This window comes from Trichomycterus rosablanca, chromosome 6 (genome assembly GCF_030014385.1).
Source record: "Trichomycterus rosablanca isolate fTriRos1 chromosome 6, fTriRos1.hap1, whole genome shotgun sequence".
NCBI lineage: Eukaryota > Metazoa > Chordata > Actinopteri > Siluriformes > Trichomycteridae > Trichomycterus > Trichomycterus rosablanca.
This window is the reverse complement of record NC_085993.1, coordinates 45,256,116-45,277,026: the sequence shown is the minus strand read 5'-3', so window position 1 is coordinate 45,277,026 and position 20,911 is coordinate 45,256,116. Positions and strand designations below refer to the sequence as shown.

General features: G+C 39.7%; 1 protein-coding gene across 1 annotated transcript in view; it reads right to left on the bottom strand.

The window, feature by feature from the left end:
- Positions 1 to 3,904: 3,904 nt before the first annotated feature.
- Positions 3,905 to 20,911, bottom strand: part of LOC134316633 (gamma-aminobutyric acid receptor subunit gamma-3) — a 179,628-nt gene continuing 162,621 nt past the window's right edge. Inside the window, exons 6-10 of the mRNA XM_062997044.1 lie at positions 16,741 to 16,878; positions 11,039 to 11,191; positions 7,652 to 7,851; positions 4,523 to 4,552; positions 3,905 to 4,222 (exon numbers count right to left, since the gene is read on the bottom strand). Of these exons, the coding sequence (XP_062853114.1) occupies positions 3,944 to 4,222; positions 4,523 to 4,552; positions 7,652 to 7,851; positions 11,039 to 11,191; positions 16,741 to 16,878 (800 nt within the window). The 3' untranslated portion in view covers positions 3,905 to 3,943. The remainder of the gene's footprint in view (positions 4,223 to 4,522; positions 4,553 to 7,651; positions 7,852 to 11,038; positions 11,192 to 16,740; positions 16,879 to 20,911) is intronic.

Below are 20,911 nucleotides of genomic sequence, written 5' to 3'. Positions count from 1 at the left end.
ACTGACTGTGCGTACCGGAGGGGGCGTATGTCAGTTGAGAGGCGTCCTCAGTCAGCGGTGAATGGTCGAATCAGTATAGAGGACACAATCAGGGTAATTGGACACGACTAGATTAGGGGAGAAAATTGGGGGAAAAAATTGGGGGAAAAATTGAAAAAAAAAAGAAGGACAAAAAATCTCATAATGCCACGCCCCTGGTCAGGCACTCGCGCCCCTCGCCCCACAGGTTGAAAACCCCTGGTCTAGAGTATCTCGCACTGAAGCGGTTACCAGAACAGTAAAATCTACTACACAGGCCACCAGAAATGTCTAACAAGGACTAGTAAAAAAAAAGGAAAAAAAAAAGGATTGAATTAATGCTACACTTCTAAAAAGAAAACAATATATTGCTATTGATGAATGAATAATACATCTGTAAAGCTATTACTACTAATAACAGCAATAAATATAATATGCAGTGAATAATACATGACAATATTTTGCCATTATACAAAACAACAAGAAAATGTTCATTTAGCATCATTAGCATGAATCCTTTGGTAGTGACCATAATTTAAAGTAGATGCTATAGTTATTTTTCTAACAAGGATCATCTTACATCAAGTCTGTGCTGGTGACCCTAAGGCAACTCTGTAGCGAAACTCATTGTGAACCACAGTTTGGTTAAACACAGTGGTGATGCAGAATAAATGAATATAAAGTTTGTAAAACAAACCAAAACAAATATTTAAAGTGCCCATAAACTGAAACAAACATGTAATATTTCAAGAAAGTTTAATTGTAATTTTATATTTAATATAGTATTCACAATGTTCAAGGTTATTTGGGTAAGAACCTCTATTTAAGTAGCTATATGACTGACATTAATGACTGAGGAACGCTGGGTTTTACTGTCCTGAAGGGCAGAATATCATCAGAGACTATTATTACAGCATTAAAACCCCTCTTCACCAAACAAAATGTGAACTGCAAGTAAAACCAACGCCTATGCTGGCCAAACAAATTTGGTGCCATAAGAACATTTGAGTACTGAATGTGTAATGTGTACAAAGTTGTGTGCAATATGTAAACTTGTCAATATACACCGATCAGCCATAACATTAAAACCACCTCCTTGTTTCTACACTCACTCTCTATTTTATCAGCTCCACTTACCATATAGGAGCACTTTGTAATTCTACAATTACTGACTGTAGTCCATCTGTTTCTCTGCATGCTTTGTTAGCCCCCTTTCATGCTGTTCTTTAATGGTCAGGACCCCCACAGGACCACAACAGAGTAGGTATTATTCAGGTGGTGGATCATTCTTAGCACTGCATTGACACTGACATGGTGGTGGTGTGTTAGTGTGTGTTGTGCTGGTATGAGTGGATCAGACACAGCAACACTGCTGGAGTTTTCATTCACTGTCCACTCCATTAGACACTCCTACCTATTTGGTCCACCTTGTAGATGTAAAGTCAGAGATGATCGCTCATCTATTGCTGCTGTTTGAGTTGGTCATCTTTGAGATCTTCATCAGTGGACACAGAACGCTGCCCACTGGGAGCTTTTGGCTGATTATTTTTGGTTGGTGGACTATTCTCAGTCCAGCAGTGACAGTGAGGTGTTTAAAAACTCCATCAGCGCTGCTGTGTCTGATCCACTCATACCAGCACAACACACACCAACTCAGTGTCACTGCAGTGCTGAGAATGATCCACCACCCAAATAATACCTACTCTGTAGTGGTCATGTGGGGGTCCTGACCATTGAAGAACAGCATGAAAGGGGGATAACAAAGCATGTAGAGAAACAGATGGACTACAGTCAGTAATTGTAGAACTACAAAGTGCTTCTATATGGTAAGTGGAGCAGATAAAATGAACAGTGAGTGTAGAAACAAGAAGGTGGTTTTAATGTTATGGCTGATCAGTGTACATTTAAAATAAGGGAAAGATATACAGAGGCTCATAGACAGCATGTTTTGTGAAGTGATAATTTTGTTCCGAGGCACTATAATGTATTTTAATCATTATTAGTCGAAAAGCTGATCATAGATAGTATAGTATAGTGTAGTATAGTATAGTAATAAAAAATATTAGTTTTTGAGATTGGGCTGATTTTGCTTCACTTGATGTAAACAAGGTAAGGTTATGCCAAGTTCACACTACACAACTTTCCAAATCGTCAGGTCGCTGTACAGTTCACACTACACAACTGGATCTCTTGTAATCGGGAGTCTTTCAAGTCGGTGTGGCTTTCACACTACACGACTGATCGGCGATAGGGGGTTTCACACTACACAATCTATCACCAACTGGAATCGCAGGCGAGCTTCTCTGGTCTCCCAAACTACGTTCTGTCACAAAAAAAACACGAGAAAAGACGAGAGGTTTAATGATACCACGTCCAAAAATGCACGTCAACAAGTAGCGAGCGATCAAAGTTTGTGCGCTGATGTGCAGAGTAAATCAAAGAGAAAAATAAATGAATCTGAGTGGATTTGGCTACATGAACAGCAGGGATTGTTCTATAGTGAGTTGGAGGTTAATAAATATTTTTTGCAATACAACGTTGGTGTTATGTTTTGTAGAGAACAAGGTCAGAAATACTGTAAAACTTGTGTGTGCTGATGTATTCTGATATAAACTATATTATGCCCCTGTCCCACCTTTTTACAACTCCTCCCCTGCGTTTCCACTCACCCCGTATCTTGCGTTCTCATTGGCTGTTCGACATAGCACTCATTGCCAGTCGGGCAACTCAGATTCAGATATCTGACATGCTAGAAATCTCTCTTCGGATCGAGTTGTTGAGTAGTTCACACATAGCGATTGAGAGCTGAGTTTTGATCGCAGACCGAACGGCGAGTTGCTCCCGAGCCGGCAGATCTAGCGCCGACCAGTCGCCGAGCGAAAATCAGGGCAAAAGTCATGTAGTGTGAACTAGGCATTACGAGTGGCAGCTTTGATAAAAGCCTAAAGAGAATAATTTTAACTAGGTGATAGATACTAATCTAGCACATGCAAGTTTTTAATCTAAATAATTAATCTCTTTATATTTCTTAATGTTCTTAGTTTCTTAATGTAAAATATTTGCTGTTAATCTACAAATATAAGTAAAATGTATTTATCCCTATATAATTGGGCTATTATTTAAGAAATTATAATAAAAAAGTTTGCTGTGAAATTGCTGTGAAAACTGACAGTTGAGTTTAATACTTTAATCATACCATGCAGTAACTGTGATGTCAATTTAGAAATGATTTCTGCATTAAATCAAGTACTTACTGAAAGCTGAACAAACCTCAAATTAAAACCACAAGGTGATCATATCAGCAATCAGACAAAACCAGGAGTTTAACTCATCACTGATACTAATCTCTCTCTGGCAGATGACTACCCCTCCAGTAGAAGGCACTATGGATGGCTCTGAATGCTTCTCCACTGCTGGTTTCGACTGATGGCTGGTTAGCACGTTTCCCACTTTGGGAAGCATCTGCTGAGACCACCTTGATATCAGAGGTGAATGGGTTGCATGCTGTGCAAGGCTTTTCCTCACATCAAACCTTTACCAGAGCAGCCTTTTCCACCGAAATCGTTACTGTGACTTTTATATTTAGAGCTAGTTATGCTTCTGTAATAAGTAAATCTTTTCATTCCTTGGTACCTGAAGAACAAAGGCGAAAGACTTCTGGCAGAGAAACGCTACCAGATAAGCCTGTGGTGCTTCGGGTCATGTAGAAAGAGTAAGGTTCCTTAGCGTACTGGCTTCAAAGTATCTGCTGTAACTTTGATATAACAAAGTTCCGCTCTTCATTTGTTTCACTGAACGCTGATCTCACTCTGAGAAACAGCATTCATTGATTTTGACTGTAGCTTAAAAAGTATTGGTTCAGTCTGTCCTTTATTATCGTCCTGGCCAACATAAAAAGTCTTGAAAAAAAGGAAAGGAGAGACTGCTAAAGATAAAGGTAGCCTACCCAGTAGACGACATTGAACAAAAGGAAAGAGGTGGGAAAGAAGACGCGAGAATATGCATCTAGTTCCGAGATGTCTATGTGGACTCGGCCCTTTCTCCAGGCCCCTTCTTTACACTCCTCGTAGCAGCAGAAGAAGCTTTGACAGTCTTTACCATCCAGGCACTCATATAGGCAGGCGTCATCAAATTCTTGCCAGTACATGGAGTTGTTTAGAGCAATGACTGTAGGAGGAGGTCCCACATCCAGCACAGAGTAGTTCTGCAAAACAAACAGTTGTGAAAAAACATGCATCTATTAAAAATTAAAGCCTTATTCTAGATCAAACCCACTCAGCATGTATTTTTGATAATAAGCTATTAGTCCTCTAATCCACAAATCCAATTCCCAAAAAGTTGGGACATTTTAAAAATGCAATAAAAAATAAACTGACAAAAGTACAAAAAAGATGTTCAATGCTTTTATACAACCCCTGGCAAAAATTATGGAATCACCACTCTTGGAAGATGTTCTGTCAATTGTTCAATTTTGTAGAAAAAAAATAAATCACAGACATGCCACAAAACTATCATTTTTCAAAATGTCAACCTTCTGGCATTAAGAAACAATAAAAAAAAAGAAACAAATATAATAGTTGTGGTCAGTCACAATTGCTTTTTTTAGATCAAGTAGAGGAAAAAAATATGGAATCACTCAAATCTGAGGAAAAAATTATGGAATCACTCTGTAATTTGCAGTTTAAAAACAATACATCTGCAGCAGATTAGATTTGCTAATTATTCTTCAGTTTAAAAAGAGTGCTCACACCTCGGAGAGCTGTTGCACAAAGCAGATTGTCATGAATCATGGTTCCAACACAAGATATGTCAGTTGAAACAAATGAGAGAATTATAAAACTCCTTCAAGAAGATAAATCATTGTGGAATGTCGCAAAAGATGTTGGTTGTTCCCAGTAAGCTGTGTTTAAAATCTGGACCAAGTACAAACAAAATGGGAAGGTTGTAAAAGGGAAGCATACTGGTAGACCAAGTAAGACATCAAAGCATCAAGATAGAAAACTTCTTGAAAACAGAAAATGCACAACAAAACAAATGAGAATCAAGTGGCCGGAAAGTGGAGTCAATGTCTGTGACTGAACTGTAAGAAATCACCTAAAAGAAATGGGATTTACATACAGAAAAGCCAAACAAAAGCCATCATTAACACCTAAAAAGAAAAGAACAAGGTTAAAGTAGGCTAAAGAAAAGCAATCGTGGACTGTGGGTGACTGGATAAAAGTGATCTTCAGTGATGAATCGTGAATCTGCATTGGGCAAGGTGATGATGCTGGAACTTTTGTTTGGTGTCTGTCCAATGAAATTTATGAAGATAACTGCCTAAAGAAAACATGTTAATTTCCACAGTTGTTGATGATATGGGCCTGCATGTCGGGTAAAGGCACAGGGAAGATGGTCTTTAATAAATGCCAAAGTCCACATTGAAATTTTGGACGCTTTTCTTATTCCATCAGTTGAAAGGATGTTTGGTGATGATGACTTCATTTTTCAAGATGATAATGCATCTTGCCATAGGGCAAAGGACGTGAAAACTTTCCTTCAAGAAAACATATAATGTCAATGGCATGGCCTGCAAATAGTCCGGATCTCAATCCATTTGAAAATCTCTGGTGGAAATTGAAGAAAATGGTCAATGACAAGGTTCCAACCTGCAAAGCTGATCTGGCAACAGCAAGAGACAGTTGAAGGCAGATTGATGAAGAATACTGTTTGTCATTAGTTAACTCCATGCCTCAGAGAGTTTAAACCATTATAAAAGCCAGAGGTGGTGCAACAAAGTAATAATGGTGCAGTGTTTTCTAATGATTCCATAATTTTTTCCTCAGATTTGAGTGATTCCATATTTTTTTCCTCTACTTGATCTAAAAAAAAGCAATTGTGACTGACCACAACTATTATATTTGTTTCTTTTTTTATTGTTTCTTAATGCCAGAGGGTTGACAGTTTGAGAAATGATAGTTTTGTGGCATGCCTGTGATTTATTTTTTTTCTACAAAATTAAACAATTGAAAGAACATCTTCCAAGAGTGGTGATTCCATAATTTTTGCCAGGGGTTGTATATACAGTATATATTTCATGCTGTTCTTCAATGGTCAGGTCTCTCCCAGGACCACTACAGAGTGGATATTATTTGGGTGGTGGATCATTCTCAGCACTGCAGTGACACTGACATGGTGGTGGTGTGTTAGTGTGTGTGTGCTGGTATGAGTGGATCAGACACAGCAGCACTGATGGAGTATAGTCAACCAACCAAAAATATATCCAGCCAACAGCGCCCCATGGGCAGCGTCCTGTGACCACTGATGAAGGTCTAGAAGATGAACAACTCAAACAGCAGCAATAGATGAGCAATCGTCTCCGACTTTACATCTACAAGGTGGACCAACTAGGTAGGAGGGTCTAATACGTTGGACAGTGAGTGGACACGGTATTTAAAAACTCCAGCAGTGCTACTGTGTCTGATTCACTCATACCAGCACAACACACACTAACACACCACCACCATGTCATTGTCACAGCAGTGCTGAGAATGAACCACCACCTAAATAATACCAGTTCTGAGGTGGTCCTGTCCGGGTCCTGACCATTGAAGAACAGGGTGAAAGCAGGCTAAAAAGTATGTAGAGAAATAGATAGACTACAGTCAGTAATTGTAGAACTACAAAGTGCTTCTATATGGTAAGTGGAGCTGATAAAATGGACAGTGAGTGTAGAAACAAGGAGGTGGTTTTGTTATGTTATGGCTGATCAGTGTATATATTATATATTATAAAGTATTGTATTTTGGTGTACATATGTGTTGTGTACTTAAATGTGTATTAACATGTGCACTATGGGTGTGTTCGAAAACCTAGGGAGCTGCCTTGCTGTCTTCCTGTCTACATAGGCAGCTGCCTTAGTAGAGAGGATTCTAATAAGTCAATGACTTAGGTCAGGTTATTCGAACGCGCTACTTAGACAGCGATTCCATCGGGTTTAGCATTTAGCATCTTGCCATTAAAACCAATGGATTGAGGTAGCACAGCACGCTAACATGTCAATATAGCCTCCATTCATGTACCGATAATGGTTACATTTTCTGACAAGCCCGAACTTGCAAATAAAAACACTCTGTACAAGTTTATACAAGTTAAAAATCAGTAATATTTTATTTACGTTTGAAAATAACTCCATTAGTTTGTCCGCACCGTCAGCCATGTTTATTTTTCTGTGAGAGAAGAGCGCCCAACCCGCAATGAATTCTGGGATTGCCTTGATCACTAAGGCAGCGTCGGATGCTCCCTCGTTCTTGAGCCAAAATAACATTGAGATATTAAGATGCCTCAGTAGTGAGGATTTTAAGGCATCTAGGATTTCGAACAGCCTCCTTATCGGGAGCGCGCACAGGATGACGTAAAATTCTGCCTATGTAGACAGCTCCCTAGCTTTTCGAACACACCCTATATGTTTGCCTACATAATTGATTTGTCACAGTTTTATCCCAGATGCACTTCCCGACACAAATCTCCTATTTATCTGGGCTTGGGACCGGCACTAAGAGTGCACTGATATGTGACATTGTCTTAATATTCAGCCTAGTTCAGCAAAATCTTGTCTACGTTTTAATTATGTTATACATGGCAAGGCTCTTACCTGTCTTCTGGTCTTGTTGCAGGTAGGTCTGCGGACGCTATAGGTGTAATAGTTGAGCGTAGCATACTCCATGAGAGCCGCAAACACAAAGAGAAAACAGACAGTGACAAAGAGGTCCATAGCTGTGATGTATGAAACTCTGGGCAGTGAAGTCCTGGCCACTGTGCTGAGGGTGGTCATGGTTAACACTGTCGTTATCCCTGTGTGGAAAAGACTACAAATTAGACAAATAATTTCATGTATTCCATCATCTACCATGAACCATTTACTTTATATATGTAACAGGTGTAATCAAAATAATCATTCACTACAGAGGAACTACACACATCTGAGACCCTGACACAAAATAAAACATTTTAGAACCCTACACTAAATCAATAGTTCTAAAACTTTTTCTGTCATGCCCCCCTTTGGAGGATGATCAGCTCCACTTACCATAGAGTAGCACTTTGTAGTTCTGCAATCCTGACTGTAGTCCATCTGTTTCTCTACATATCATTTTAGCCAGCTTTCATGCTGTTCTTCAGTGGTCAGGACCACCACAGGACCCCCACAGAGTAGGTATTATTTAGGTGGTGGATCATTCTCAGCACTGCAGTGACACTGACATGGTGGTGGTGTGTTAGTGTGTGTTGTGCTGGTATGAGTGGATCAGACAAAGCAGCGCAGATGGAGTTCTTAAACACCTCACTGTCACTGCTGGACTGAGAATAGTTCACCAACCAAAAATATCCAGCCAACAGTGCCCCGTGGGCAGCATCCTGTGACCACTGATTAAGGTCTAGAAGATGGCCAACTCAAACAGCAGCAATAGATGAGCGATCGTCTCTGACTTTACATCTACAAGGGGGACCAACTAGGTAGGAGTGTCTAATAGAGTGGACAGTGAGTGGACACTGTATTTAAAAACTCCAGCAGCACTAAAACACCACCACCATGTTAGTATCACTGCAGTGCTGACCATGGAAGAACAGGGTGAACGCAGGTTAAAAAAGTATGTAGAAAAACAGATGGACTACAGTCAGTAATTGTAGAACCAAAAAGTGGTTCTATATGGTAAGTGGAGCTGATAAAATGGACAGTCAGTGTAAAAACAAGGAGGTGGTTTTAATGTTATGGCTAATCAGTGTATATACTATACAGTAATAGCAGTGCTGCATATTTACTAAGATCAGCACAAACTAAAATAGTATTTAATGTTGGCCATGCATAAAAAGTCAGAGTACTAATAATATTGGCTAAAGCACTAACAATGGATTAGTTCCACTAAACACTGACCGTTATTTTTTACCATAATCATTATTCTTACTAAAAAGCATATTTTACTTTTGTAGCACAAACAAAATAAAGAATCCCAGTGTGACTAAGTTATAAATTTGTTTCTGGGTTTGACACCTTTCACGTAGCCACTGACAGAAACAAACAAAAAAAGCTTCAAATTGAAAGCTCACACCACACACCTACACACTCTTACACATTTACGCTCTGAGCTTCGGTCTCCCTTGAACATTACAGAGATGTCTCCGAAACCAATTGTGTTTCAGAGGTTTCTATGGAAACAAGCAAGCCAAGGCTATTTTAGGCAGCCTATTTGTCCTCCATACCGATCTACTCTGCCACTACTGGTGACTGTGACCAGCTTCACCTGCCTCTTAGTGCACTGGAAGTTACTCAAACAACCATCTATGTTTTAAAGAAAAACAAAAGGAATATATTTATCAAGACCTCTTTACTACTCTTAAAAGCACCTTAGAGATAGACTGCTAACTAATTTTCAGGTAATTATCTATTAAGAGATTAAGTGTGACATTCAAATCATGGGTGGACTGACACAGCAAGTGTACCTGCATGTTAATTAAAACAATTCCTGAGTAACTGACGGGAGGCTCACATATAAAGAAAAGCTCATTATAACTGGCCAAGACTGACTGGCACCTATTAGAACAGTAGATTTACTAAGATTATTACAGATTATTACAGGGCAGTTGTAGCCTAGGAATAAAGGTACTGGACTAGTAAGCAAAAGGTTGCTGCTTCAAACCCCACCACTGCCGGGTTGCCACTGTTGGGCCCTTGAGCAAGGCCCTTAACCCTCAATTGCTTAGACCGTATAATGTAAGTCGCTTTAGATGAAAGCGTCTGCTAAATGCTGAAAATGTAAATGTTATCCCACCGTCTTTGTGCAGGTGCAATCAATCAACCAGCAGAGGTCGTAATTGCACCAGTTATGGGAAATCCCCTCCGACACCCTCCCTGTGAACGAGTCAATTATTGTTCGCTCAGGTGCCCAGCCTGCCGGTAGCAGAGCCTTGATTCGAAATGACGAGTTCGAGATGTCAGCTCTGGTGTACTAGCGTGTTTTACTGCCACCTAAGCGCCCAGATTAAATTATTTTAATAACTTACAACAATGACAAGGGCAGGTGTAGCCAAGTGGTTAAGGTACTGGACCAGTAATCAGAAGGTTGCTGGTCCAAGCCCCACCTCTGCCAGGCTGCCACTGTTGGGCCCTTGAGCAAGGCCCTTAACCCTCAATTGCTTAGACTGTATAGTGTCACAACTGTAAGTCGCTTTGGATAAAAGCGTCTGCTAAATGCCAAAAATGTAAATGTAAATGTAAATGTAAATGACAAGAACCTGTGAACAGTTAGCAAGAACAGTGAACAATAAAATATTTACACCCCATTTTTACTAACTGCTTTGTATTGATCAGGGTTGTGGTATGACCTGCAAACACTGGACACATGGCGGGTTTATTACCGAGTTCAAATGTTTTAGTCACACCCATTGTTAATAAGCTTTGGGGCATCAGTTTGCATGTTCTCCCCGTGTCTGCATGGGTTTCCTCCGGGTGCTCGGGTTTCCTCCCACAGTCCAAAAACATGCAAGTGAGGTTAATTGGAGACACAAAATTGTCCATGACTGTGTTTGACATTAAACTTGTAACAAATAACTACGTTTCTGTCATAAATGTAACCAAAGTGTAAAACATGATGTTAAAATCCTAATAAACAAACAAACTTAATCTCTACCATTTTTACACAATTATTCTGTTGTATTCTGTTTTTTTAATGGCTGCAGCCTTTTAAGCTTCCAAAATCTATTAGAATCATTTGACTAGGACATAAAAGCTAATCTTTCTTGAGAATGTCAGTCTTCTGTGTTTGTTAGTATGTATTAGGTCTATGAGGTGGAACATCTTTGCAACCCATACCTTTAATTTCTTCTTAAGAAATGAAACAGTAGTTAGCCTAAATATTTGTTTTACAGACTTGACATTGTATGATTAACTATTTCATAAAGAAATAAAAAAAATGGTTAAGATCCATTTAATTCAGGGTTTACAAACAATGATTAGTGAGAATGTGTTTTTGCTGATTGTGTTTACCTAAAGCAGTCCTGGCTGGTGTTGCATCCTGTTTAATCCAGAAGGAGACCCAGGAAAGAACCACCGTCAGGATGCAGGGAATATAAGTCTGAATGGTGAAGTAACCCATTCTTCTGCTCAGGTCAAAATAAACAGTCATCACCACATAGTCACCTGCGGGCAGAATCACAAGCGGGTGTTTAGTGTCAAAGCTAAAAACAGCATCCCCTTTTTGGTATGGTCAATCTACTGTATTATAAACAATAAATTCATGCAGAACAAGCAACCTCCAAACTGCTCAACATGTTTTTATTTTCTTTTTGTGGAGAATTTCCCACAGTTTCACCTGTTCATCAATCAACTGGTCCACTTGATTTCATTTTATCCACCATCCCTTAAAAAAAATTTAAAAGACCTCCTTTTTATTATATCCATCATAAACAATCCCTTGACACCTGGCCATATTTCTACTGTTTTCATGACTTATTCAACTCGTAAAACATCTACACACCTCAGACATTACATTCCAATGTGTATTGTTTATTTATTGAGCTACAAGCATGACTTAACCAGACCATCTTCAAGACAAAGAGAAGATAAAAGTCAAGATGTCAAAGCTCAGGTGATGATGGAATTAACCTAACCTACTTTTTGAATTATGACTGCAGACAGCAAATAAAGACCCACCTGTTCAATAAGCACTTATTTGATCATTTACCAACTTTGAAGAGCTTAAGTACAGTGGATTCAGACACCTTAACCCAGCGGTCCCCAACCTTTGTTGCACCATGGACTGGTTTCAAATAAAACATTATTTCTTGGACCAGCAAGGAGGGGGTGGGGAAGGAGGGGGGGGGGGGGGGGGGGGTTGGTTGATAAACCCCTGTGGGTTGGAAATGGAAGCAGTGTTTTCCTTGCTGATGTATCATAAGTAACTGTTACTGTTGTGGAGTATTCTGCTAAATATTAATAAAATTTATTTGTATTGCCTAAATTTTACAGTTCTGATAAGCTGTTACTGCTAAAGGTAAATGTTACAATCAGAAAATGAAAAGCAGGCAGAGTAAAAACATCAACATTATTTCACTATTTAATCAACTTTCTCAAAAACAAATGTGAACAAAATGTGCATTAACTTTACACAAAGTGCTATTTGGATATCACAAAGCTGATCTTAACTGCTCCAGTCCTGTTTGTGTAAAACTTTATAAAAAGTCTGTGTTGGTTTGCAGTTTAGTTACTGAAGCTTCAGATGTGACGCTCTGTATCGTTCAAGTTCTTGTGTTTCTCTGTGTTTAGTACCGTAACGGCGATATAAACCCTAGATTTAAACTGTGATCCTTAAACAGCTTTACGCCTGACTTTTGAAGTTCATGTCTTGTTAAAAAACTCTATCGTCTCTGTCAGTCGCGCTCAGTTCAGTTCGCTGACACATTACGGTGAAGCTGGATACACTCGTCTCGCACACACGTAAATCCAAACTTGCGGAAATGTAAAGAAATAGTGCTCCAGTCTAAATAAAAACAATCCTGTTATATGGCATGTGTGATGTACATTTATTTACGTCTGATTTTAAATTGCCACTGACCTCATGCAGGCCAGTTGGGGATGGCTCCGGCCCGCGGGCCGTACAATGCCTAGGTCAGGTGTGCATTATTTATTTTTTCTGTGCGGCCCGGTAATAAATGACCCACGGACCGGTACCGGTCCGCGGCCCGGTGGTTGGGGACCTCTGCCTTAACCTATAGTTGCATAGAAATGTTCACACATTGTTAGATAAGCAAATGATTAATACCTGATTTCTACAGGACGTTGTAATTTTTTGCCTAGCTTGACCATTACAAATCAGCTAACCAGGCAATCAGGTGGCACAGCGGTAAAACATGCTAGCACACCAGAGCTTACTTCTTGAACTTGTGACTTCAATTCTCAGCTCTTTATGCTACAGGAACTGGAAATCTTGACAGTAATACCAAGGCTTTTAAAGAGGGAATGTTCTGCCTTCTGTGGTAAAATTAGACCCTGGGGATGGTTGTATTTTCCAGCAACACAACGATCATGAGCATATTTTCAAAGCTAGGTTAAGGAATCAGTCCTGGAATATCCTGGGGTGGCCTGTTCAGTCTCCAGCTTTAAATCTTATAGAAAATCTTTGGTGGGAAATGAAGAAAGCAGTTGTTGCACAACAGACATCAAACCTCTGTGAGCTGGAAGCTTTTGTTTAAGAAGAGTGAACAAAGATTCCATATAAGAGATGTTAGAAGCATCCAAAATACCAAAAAAAGCATACCAAAATTGCTTATTAAAGCAATATATATATATATATAGATCAGCCATAACATTATACATATATTCATTTTATCAGCTCCACTTACCATTTAGAAGCACTTTGTAGTTCTACAATTACTAACTGTTGTCCATCTGTTTCTTTGCATTCTTTGTAGCCCCTTTCATGCTGTTCTTCAATGGTCAGGACCCCCACAGGACCACTACAGAGTAGGTATTATTTAGGTGGTGGATCATTCTCAGCACTGCAGTGACACTGACATGATGGTGGTGTGTTAGTGTGTGTTGTGCTGGTATGAGTGGATCAGACACAGCAGCGCTGATGAAGTTTTAAAACACCTCACTGTCACTGCTGGACTGAGAATAGTCCACCAACCAAAAATACATCCAGCCAACAGTGCACCGTGGGCAGCGTCCTGTGACCACTGATGAAGGTCTAGAAGATGACCAACTCACACATCAGCAATAGATGAGCGATCGTCTCAGACGTTACATCTACAAGGTGGACCAACTAGGTAGGAGTGTCTAATAGAGTGGACAGTGAGTGGACACGGTATTTAAAAACTCCAGCAGCATTGCTGTGTCTGATCCACTCATACCAGCACAACACACATTAACACACCACCACCATGTCAGTGTCACTGCAGGGCTGAGAATGATCCACCACCTAAATAATACCTACTCTGTAATACCTAGCATGAAAGGGGGCTAACAAAATATGCAGAGAAACAGATGGACTACAGTCAGTAATTGTAGAACTACAAAGTGCTCCTACATGGGAAGTGGAGCTGATAAAATAGACAGTTAGTGTAGAAACAAGGAGGTGGTTTTAATGTTATGGCTGATACACCTGTACAGTACAATGAAATTCTTCACGTATCTACGGCGCCCCTGGAGCAGAGAGAGTTAAGGGTCTTGCTCAAGGGCCCAACAGTGGCTGTATGACAGAGCTAGGATTCAAACTCTCAACCTTTCAATTGATAGTCCAAAGCTCTACCCACCAGGCTATCCCATTTACCAAACTTGTCTGGTCTTGATAAATGCAAGGGCAGTGCTACATATCTGAACAAATGTTTTAGTAATGCTAAATATTATATAGGATACTTTTTATAGTGTGTGCTATATAGGCAAATTAGTTCCAGTGATCACATTTTAGAGAACTGAATGCTGCTTACTTCAGGCAAAACTACTTTCTGTTTCAGCATGACATTTTCCTTGTACAGAAAAAGTGAAATCTAACAATAAAAGGTCCAGAGGGACTTAATTAGTCGTTACAGAACCCTGAGCTCAACCCCATTCAGCGTCTGCGAGATGAATGCAACTGTGACAACCTTATAACCCAACATAATTTCTCATCTTCATTCTTTCTCTTTTGTCTAAAAGGAAAGGAATGTTTCTAGTCAAGATCCATAATTTAGTGGAAAGTCTTTTTAGACGAGTGGGCGCGTAAAAATGCATGTCAAGATACTTGTACATGTCACATGTGGCTGTAAATGTGGCTATATGGTGACCCAGCATGTAGTTTGGGCGCCACAGAGCCACAGGGATTTTAGGACCTTGCCTCCAGTCACTCTGTGAGAATAGTTTTGTACAACCCCAAATCAGAAAAAGTTGGGACAGCATAAAAAAAAATGCAAATAATAAAAAACACAGAGTTCCTTACATTTACTGTGACTTTTATTTGATTGCAGACAGGATGAACCTGAGATATTTCATGTTTTATCTGCTCAACTTCATTTTATTTATAAATAAACATCCATTCCTGCATTTCAGGCCTGCAACACATTCCAAAAAAGTTGGGACAGTAAAGCATTTACCACTTTGTAATGTGGCCATTCCTTTTCACCACACTTAAAAGAAGTTTTGGCACTGAGGAGACCAAGTGATTTAGTGTTTCAGCTTTTATTTATCTTGTTCTTCCTGCAAACACGTCTTAAGATGTGCAACAGTACGGGGTCGTCGTTGTGGCATTTTTTGTTTAAAAATTCTACACACGTTCTCTATTAGGGAGAGTTCAGGACTGCAGGCAGGCAGGCCAGTCCAGTACCCGTACCCTCTTATTCCGCAGCCATGTCTTTGTAATGTGTGCAGCATGTGGTTTTGCATTGTCTTGTTGAAAAATACATGAACGTCCCTGTTAAAGACGACGTCTTGAAGGCAGCACATGTTCCTCTAAGATCTCAATGTACTTTTCTGCATCAATGCTGCCATCACAGAAGTGTAAATGACCTTTGCCAAGGGCACTGACACGACCCTGACATGACAGACCCTGGCTTTTGGACTTGTTGCTGATAACTGTCTGGATGGTCCTTTTCGTTTTTGGTCCGGAGCACACAGCGTCCATTTTTTCCAAAAAAGACCTGGAATGCTGATTCATCTAACCACAATACACGTTTCCACTGTGTGATGGTCCATCCTAGATGCCTCCGAGCCCAAAGAAGTCGACGGCGCTTCTGGACATGGTTAACATAAGGCTTCTTTTTTGCACAGTAAAGTTTTAAGTGGCATTCGTGCATGTATTGTAGTGCTTGACAAAGGTTTGCCAAAGTAATCCCTCACCCATGTGGTCAGCTATTGTTGAGTGGCGGTTCTTGATGCAGTGCCGTCTGAGGGATTGAAGATCACGTGCGTTCAGCTTAAGCTTGCGTCCTTGGTCTTTACGCAATGAAATTCTTCCTCATTCTTTGAATGGTTTAATGATATTATGCACTGTAGAGGGAGAAATATGCAAATCCCTTCCAATCTTTCTTTGAGGTTCATTGTTTTTAAACATTTCAATCATTTTCTCACACATTTGTTGACAAACTGGAGATCCTCTGATCATCTTTGCTCATCAAAGACTCTCAGCCTTTCCTGGATGCTGCTTTTGTACCAAACCATGATTACAATCACCTGTTGACATCATCTGTTTAAAATCGCATCATTATTTAGTTTTTTCACCTCATTACTAGCCCTAAATTGCCCCTGTCCCAACTTTTTTGGAATGTGTTGCAGGCCTGAAATGCAGGAATGGATGTATATTAATAAATGAAATAAAGCTGAGCAGATAAAACATAAAATATCTCAGGTTCATCCTGTCTGCAATCAAATAAAAGTCAAAGTAAATGTAAGGAACACTGCATTTTTGTTTTATTTGCATTTTCCATACTGTCCCAACTTTTTCTGATTTGGGGTTGTATGTTCTTTTAATGTTTGTTGCCTTTTAGTACAGTAATTATATTTTATATCCTAAAACATGCAGTTTAGTGACTACCTAACCCTAACCCTAGGAGCAGATAAGTGATTAACACAGTGAGTGTGATGTCCTGTAAGTAACTACAGCCCCATTCAGGGTTTATTGCTGCTCTGCATCTAGTGTTTTTTTGGAAAGTGCAGAATCCACTGCAATCATTGTCAGAAAGAACTGGTTATTAAAATGCAAGAAATTAAAAAGTTACCTGATGATGTCTTGAGTATGTCCGTAGTGTTCCTCAGTCCCATGAAGTCAAACTGGTACAGTCTCCACGACTTCTGATCAGCTGCTTCCACTGAGTTTTTCCTCCACTTGTAAATCATTTCATCCCGTGGGTAGCCGTCTGTAATCACAGAGAACACACAGCAGTGACCCTCTCTGAAGCTCTACACAGCGGTGTTGAATGTCTGAGCACTACCTAGCTTCGGGCCATGCTCGCCTGTGTTAGCTTGTGACACAGCAACCGCTAATGAAAAGCCACTTTGCTGAAAAACAAAGTTACAGGTGGTTGGGAAAGCAAGTAAATGAGCGGCTTGTTTCGATATTGTGTTCCATCAATCTTGATACTGGGACTGACCTTCACATGCATGCTGTTCTTGCACAGATAGTTCACTAAGCCGACAGCAAGAGGGGAAAAAAAAGCATCAGCTAGCACAGTCCTATTAGGCTTGTCTCAAATGGATGAAAAAAAACGATATAAGCATTTTGCCATTTGCGGTGATGCTCATAAGAAAAGGTCAATTACCCCCGGTCCTAGAAATGATGTTTAGCTTGAAAAATAATCCCATGTGAAATAAACACAATGCTTAGATTTTTGGTCATTAATAGCACCTCATAATTCCATTGTCTCACAAAAGCAGATTAATCCCACTGACAGCATGTTAAATGCTAATCATGCTTAAAAAGCAAATGAGGTAATTGTCATTCAATTAACACAACAAACTTATAAAGTGTGGGGGAAGAACGTGAAAAAATTTAATGCTAATTGCTTTTTTTTGGCCTGGAGATGTGCATGATGAGCACATCCTTGTTAAAATAAACCTCATGCTATTGCATCAAAATAAAATTAGAAACCGTTTACTTAATATACACCAATCAGCCATAACATTAAAACCATCTCTTTGTTTCTACACTCATTGTCCATTTTATCAGCTCCACTGACAATGCAGAAGCACTTTGTAGTTCTACATTTACTGACTGTAGTCCATCTCTTTCTCTGCATGCTTTGTTAGCCCCCTTTCATGCTTTTCTTCAATGGTCAGGACCCCCACAGGACCACCACAGAGTAGGTATTATTTGGGTGGTGGATCATTCTCAGCACTGCAGTGACACTGACATGGTGGTGGTGTGTTAGTGTGTGTTGTGCTGTTATGAGTGGACAAGACACAGCAGTGCTGATGGAGTTGTTAAACACATCACTGTCACTGAGAATAGTCCACCAACCAAAAACATCCAGCCGACAGTGCCCAGTGGGCAACGTCCTGTGACCACTGATGAAGTTCTACAAGATGACCAACTCAAACAGCAGCAATAGATGAGCGATCGTCTCAGACTTTACATCTACAAGGTGGACCAGCTAGGTAGGAGTGTCTAATAGAGTGGGCAGTGAGTGGACACAGTATTTAAAAACTTCGACAGCACTGCTGTGTCAGCCAGCAGAGGTCATAATTGCAGCAGTCCCTTCCCAACCCTGACAAACGAGCCAATCGTTGTCTCTGTAGGCGCCCAGCCTGCTGGAAGCAAAGCTGAGATTTGAGCTTGTGAGTTCAAAATGTCAGCTCTAGTGTGCCAGCGTGTTTTAAACAGCACTGTAAGACTTTTAAAATAGCAAAGCTTACATGCTGTGCACATGAAGGTGTGAATTGCACACAGAAGTCACTTCTAATTAAACGGCTCACTTACCCTGCATATAGTGACATATCTTTTAAACTCCAACTAATTTACTGAAGTTATCAACAATTCACACAGTAATAAAGTGCACATCAATTTTTTTCTGTTCTGCTTGCTAAGAGCTAAACCAATCACATATTCAAGTTAATCTTATCAGTATAAGAAATTCTGCTTTGATCTTGCTGTCAGCATAAAATAATGCTAAGTGTCAGAACTGAAGGGACCAATTTAGCTTTGCCCCATGTGTGCCATAATGAGCACCCGTTGGACAAAATCCATGATCCCTCTAACTGGAACAAGTGCTGGATTACAGCAGAAATGTAACATGTTAAGTTGTATAATGGGATTAAGCTTTTGTATTGTATGTCGTACTGGTATCTATGAAAAAAGTTAAGCTCAATTAACTTTACACAGTAAGTCTAGTAAAATTATACAAATAGATAGATAGATAGATAGATAGATAGATAGATAGATAGATAGATAGATAGATAGATAGATAGATAGATAGACAGACAGACAGACAGACAGACAGACAGACAGACAGATGGATAAACAGACAGACAGACAAATAGATAGATAGATAGATAGATAGATAGTTTCTATGCATGCTTTGTTAGCCCCCTTTCATGCTGTTCTTCAATGGTCAGGACTCCCCCAGGACCACCACAGAGCAGGTATTATTAGAAGTATTAGAAGATGATATTAGAAGTTCTAGAAGATGACCAACTCAAACAGCAGCAATAGATGAGCGATCGTCTCTGACTTTACATTTACAAGGTGGACCAACCAGATAGGAGTGTCTAATAGAGTGGACAGTGAGTGGACACGGTATTTAAAAACTCCAGCAGTGCTGCTGTCTTATCCACTCATACCAGCACAACACACACTAACACACCACCACCATGTCATTGTAACTGCAGTGCTGAGAATGATCCACCACCCAAATAATACCTGCTCTGTGGGGGTCCTGACCATTGAAGAACAGGGTGAAAGCAGGTTAAAAAGATATGCAGAGAAATAGATGGACTACAGTCAGTAAGTGCTTCTATATGGTAAGTGGAGGTGATAAAATGGACATTGAGTGTAGAAACAAGGAGGTGGTTTTAATGTTATGGCTGATCAGTGTATATAGATGGATGGATGGATGGATGGATGGACGGACGGACGGACAGACAGACAGACAGATAGATAGACAGATCACATTATTAATCCCAAGGGAAAGTCAGTTATTACAGCAGCTCAGGGTACATTAAAGTAAAAAGTATTAAAGTAAACAAGTATTACTGTACAATATTATGTAGTTGTATAAAATAAAGAACTGTAATATGTAATATAAAACTATTATGAAAGTGTCATTTGTAGTAAGTGTTCACAGATACAATGTATGCTTCATAAACAGAGTGACAGATCATGCTCCATGAGTTTATTCTGATAGTCCTGATAGTAGCACAGTGATGAAGTGTTATACAGTGTGTTCTCTGTTGGTACTAATGATCTTCTGTACCGTTCCTTGTTACAGCGGAGTTGGATGAGTCTGCTACTGAAAGTCTCCGCTGTCTGACTAGCAGGTTACAGAGGGGGTGTGGTAAGTTGTTTAGTAATGAGTTTGTTTTGTGGGGTTTGAACCAGCAACCTTCTACTTACGAGTCCAGTACCTTAACCGCTAGGCTACAACTTCCCTGTTTGTTAAGGGACCTCCTTCCAAATACTCTGAGTGACTTCCTGACAATATATATTCTTTAATAGTTCATCTTCAGCAAAACATCACTCTCACATTCAGTTTTCTTGATAATTTCAGGGTTATAAACTCTAAACCACTGATCATTTTCTACAGTCTAAGTTGTACAAAAATATACACATTTAGCTCCTCTAATTTCCACAGCCATTCTATCCACTCCTGTTTTATCCCCTTATTTGTATCATGCACCTTTCATTACAAAAAGGTCCGCAGGGTATGATGACATAAAAAGTAAACAAATTCTACTCAATCAAAAAAGAAAACAAACAAAGTCATCTGACCAGGGTCACTATCCGCTGGCCTCAGTGTGTTTAAATGATGACAGTATGCGACCCGGAGAACAGGACCGGCTGAAACCAGTGGTTTGTGTTGGGGTTTGCTTTCAGCTACAAATACTTTGTACTATCAGAAACTTCATCACCAGGCAGAGGCTATTATTGATTTAGGAAAGATAACATTTGAGCCCAGTCGTATATTCCGGTTTACTCATCCTGTTTCTGTCAGGAGTAAAGAGACAGAGTGTAAAGGCTGGTCTGGTAAAAAAATAAATATATGTGACCTTTATTAGTGCCCATGTTTAAATGCAGGTATGGGCATCGGTGCAGGAAAGTGAAAAAGGTTACACTGGCTGCTTCTGTAATTAAAAAAAAATAGAAACTAGGAATGACAATATAAAATGACTTAAAGCTATTTCAAGCACTCTCTTGATGCATGCTCAATAATCCAGGTACACAAATCCACAAAGTTG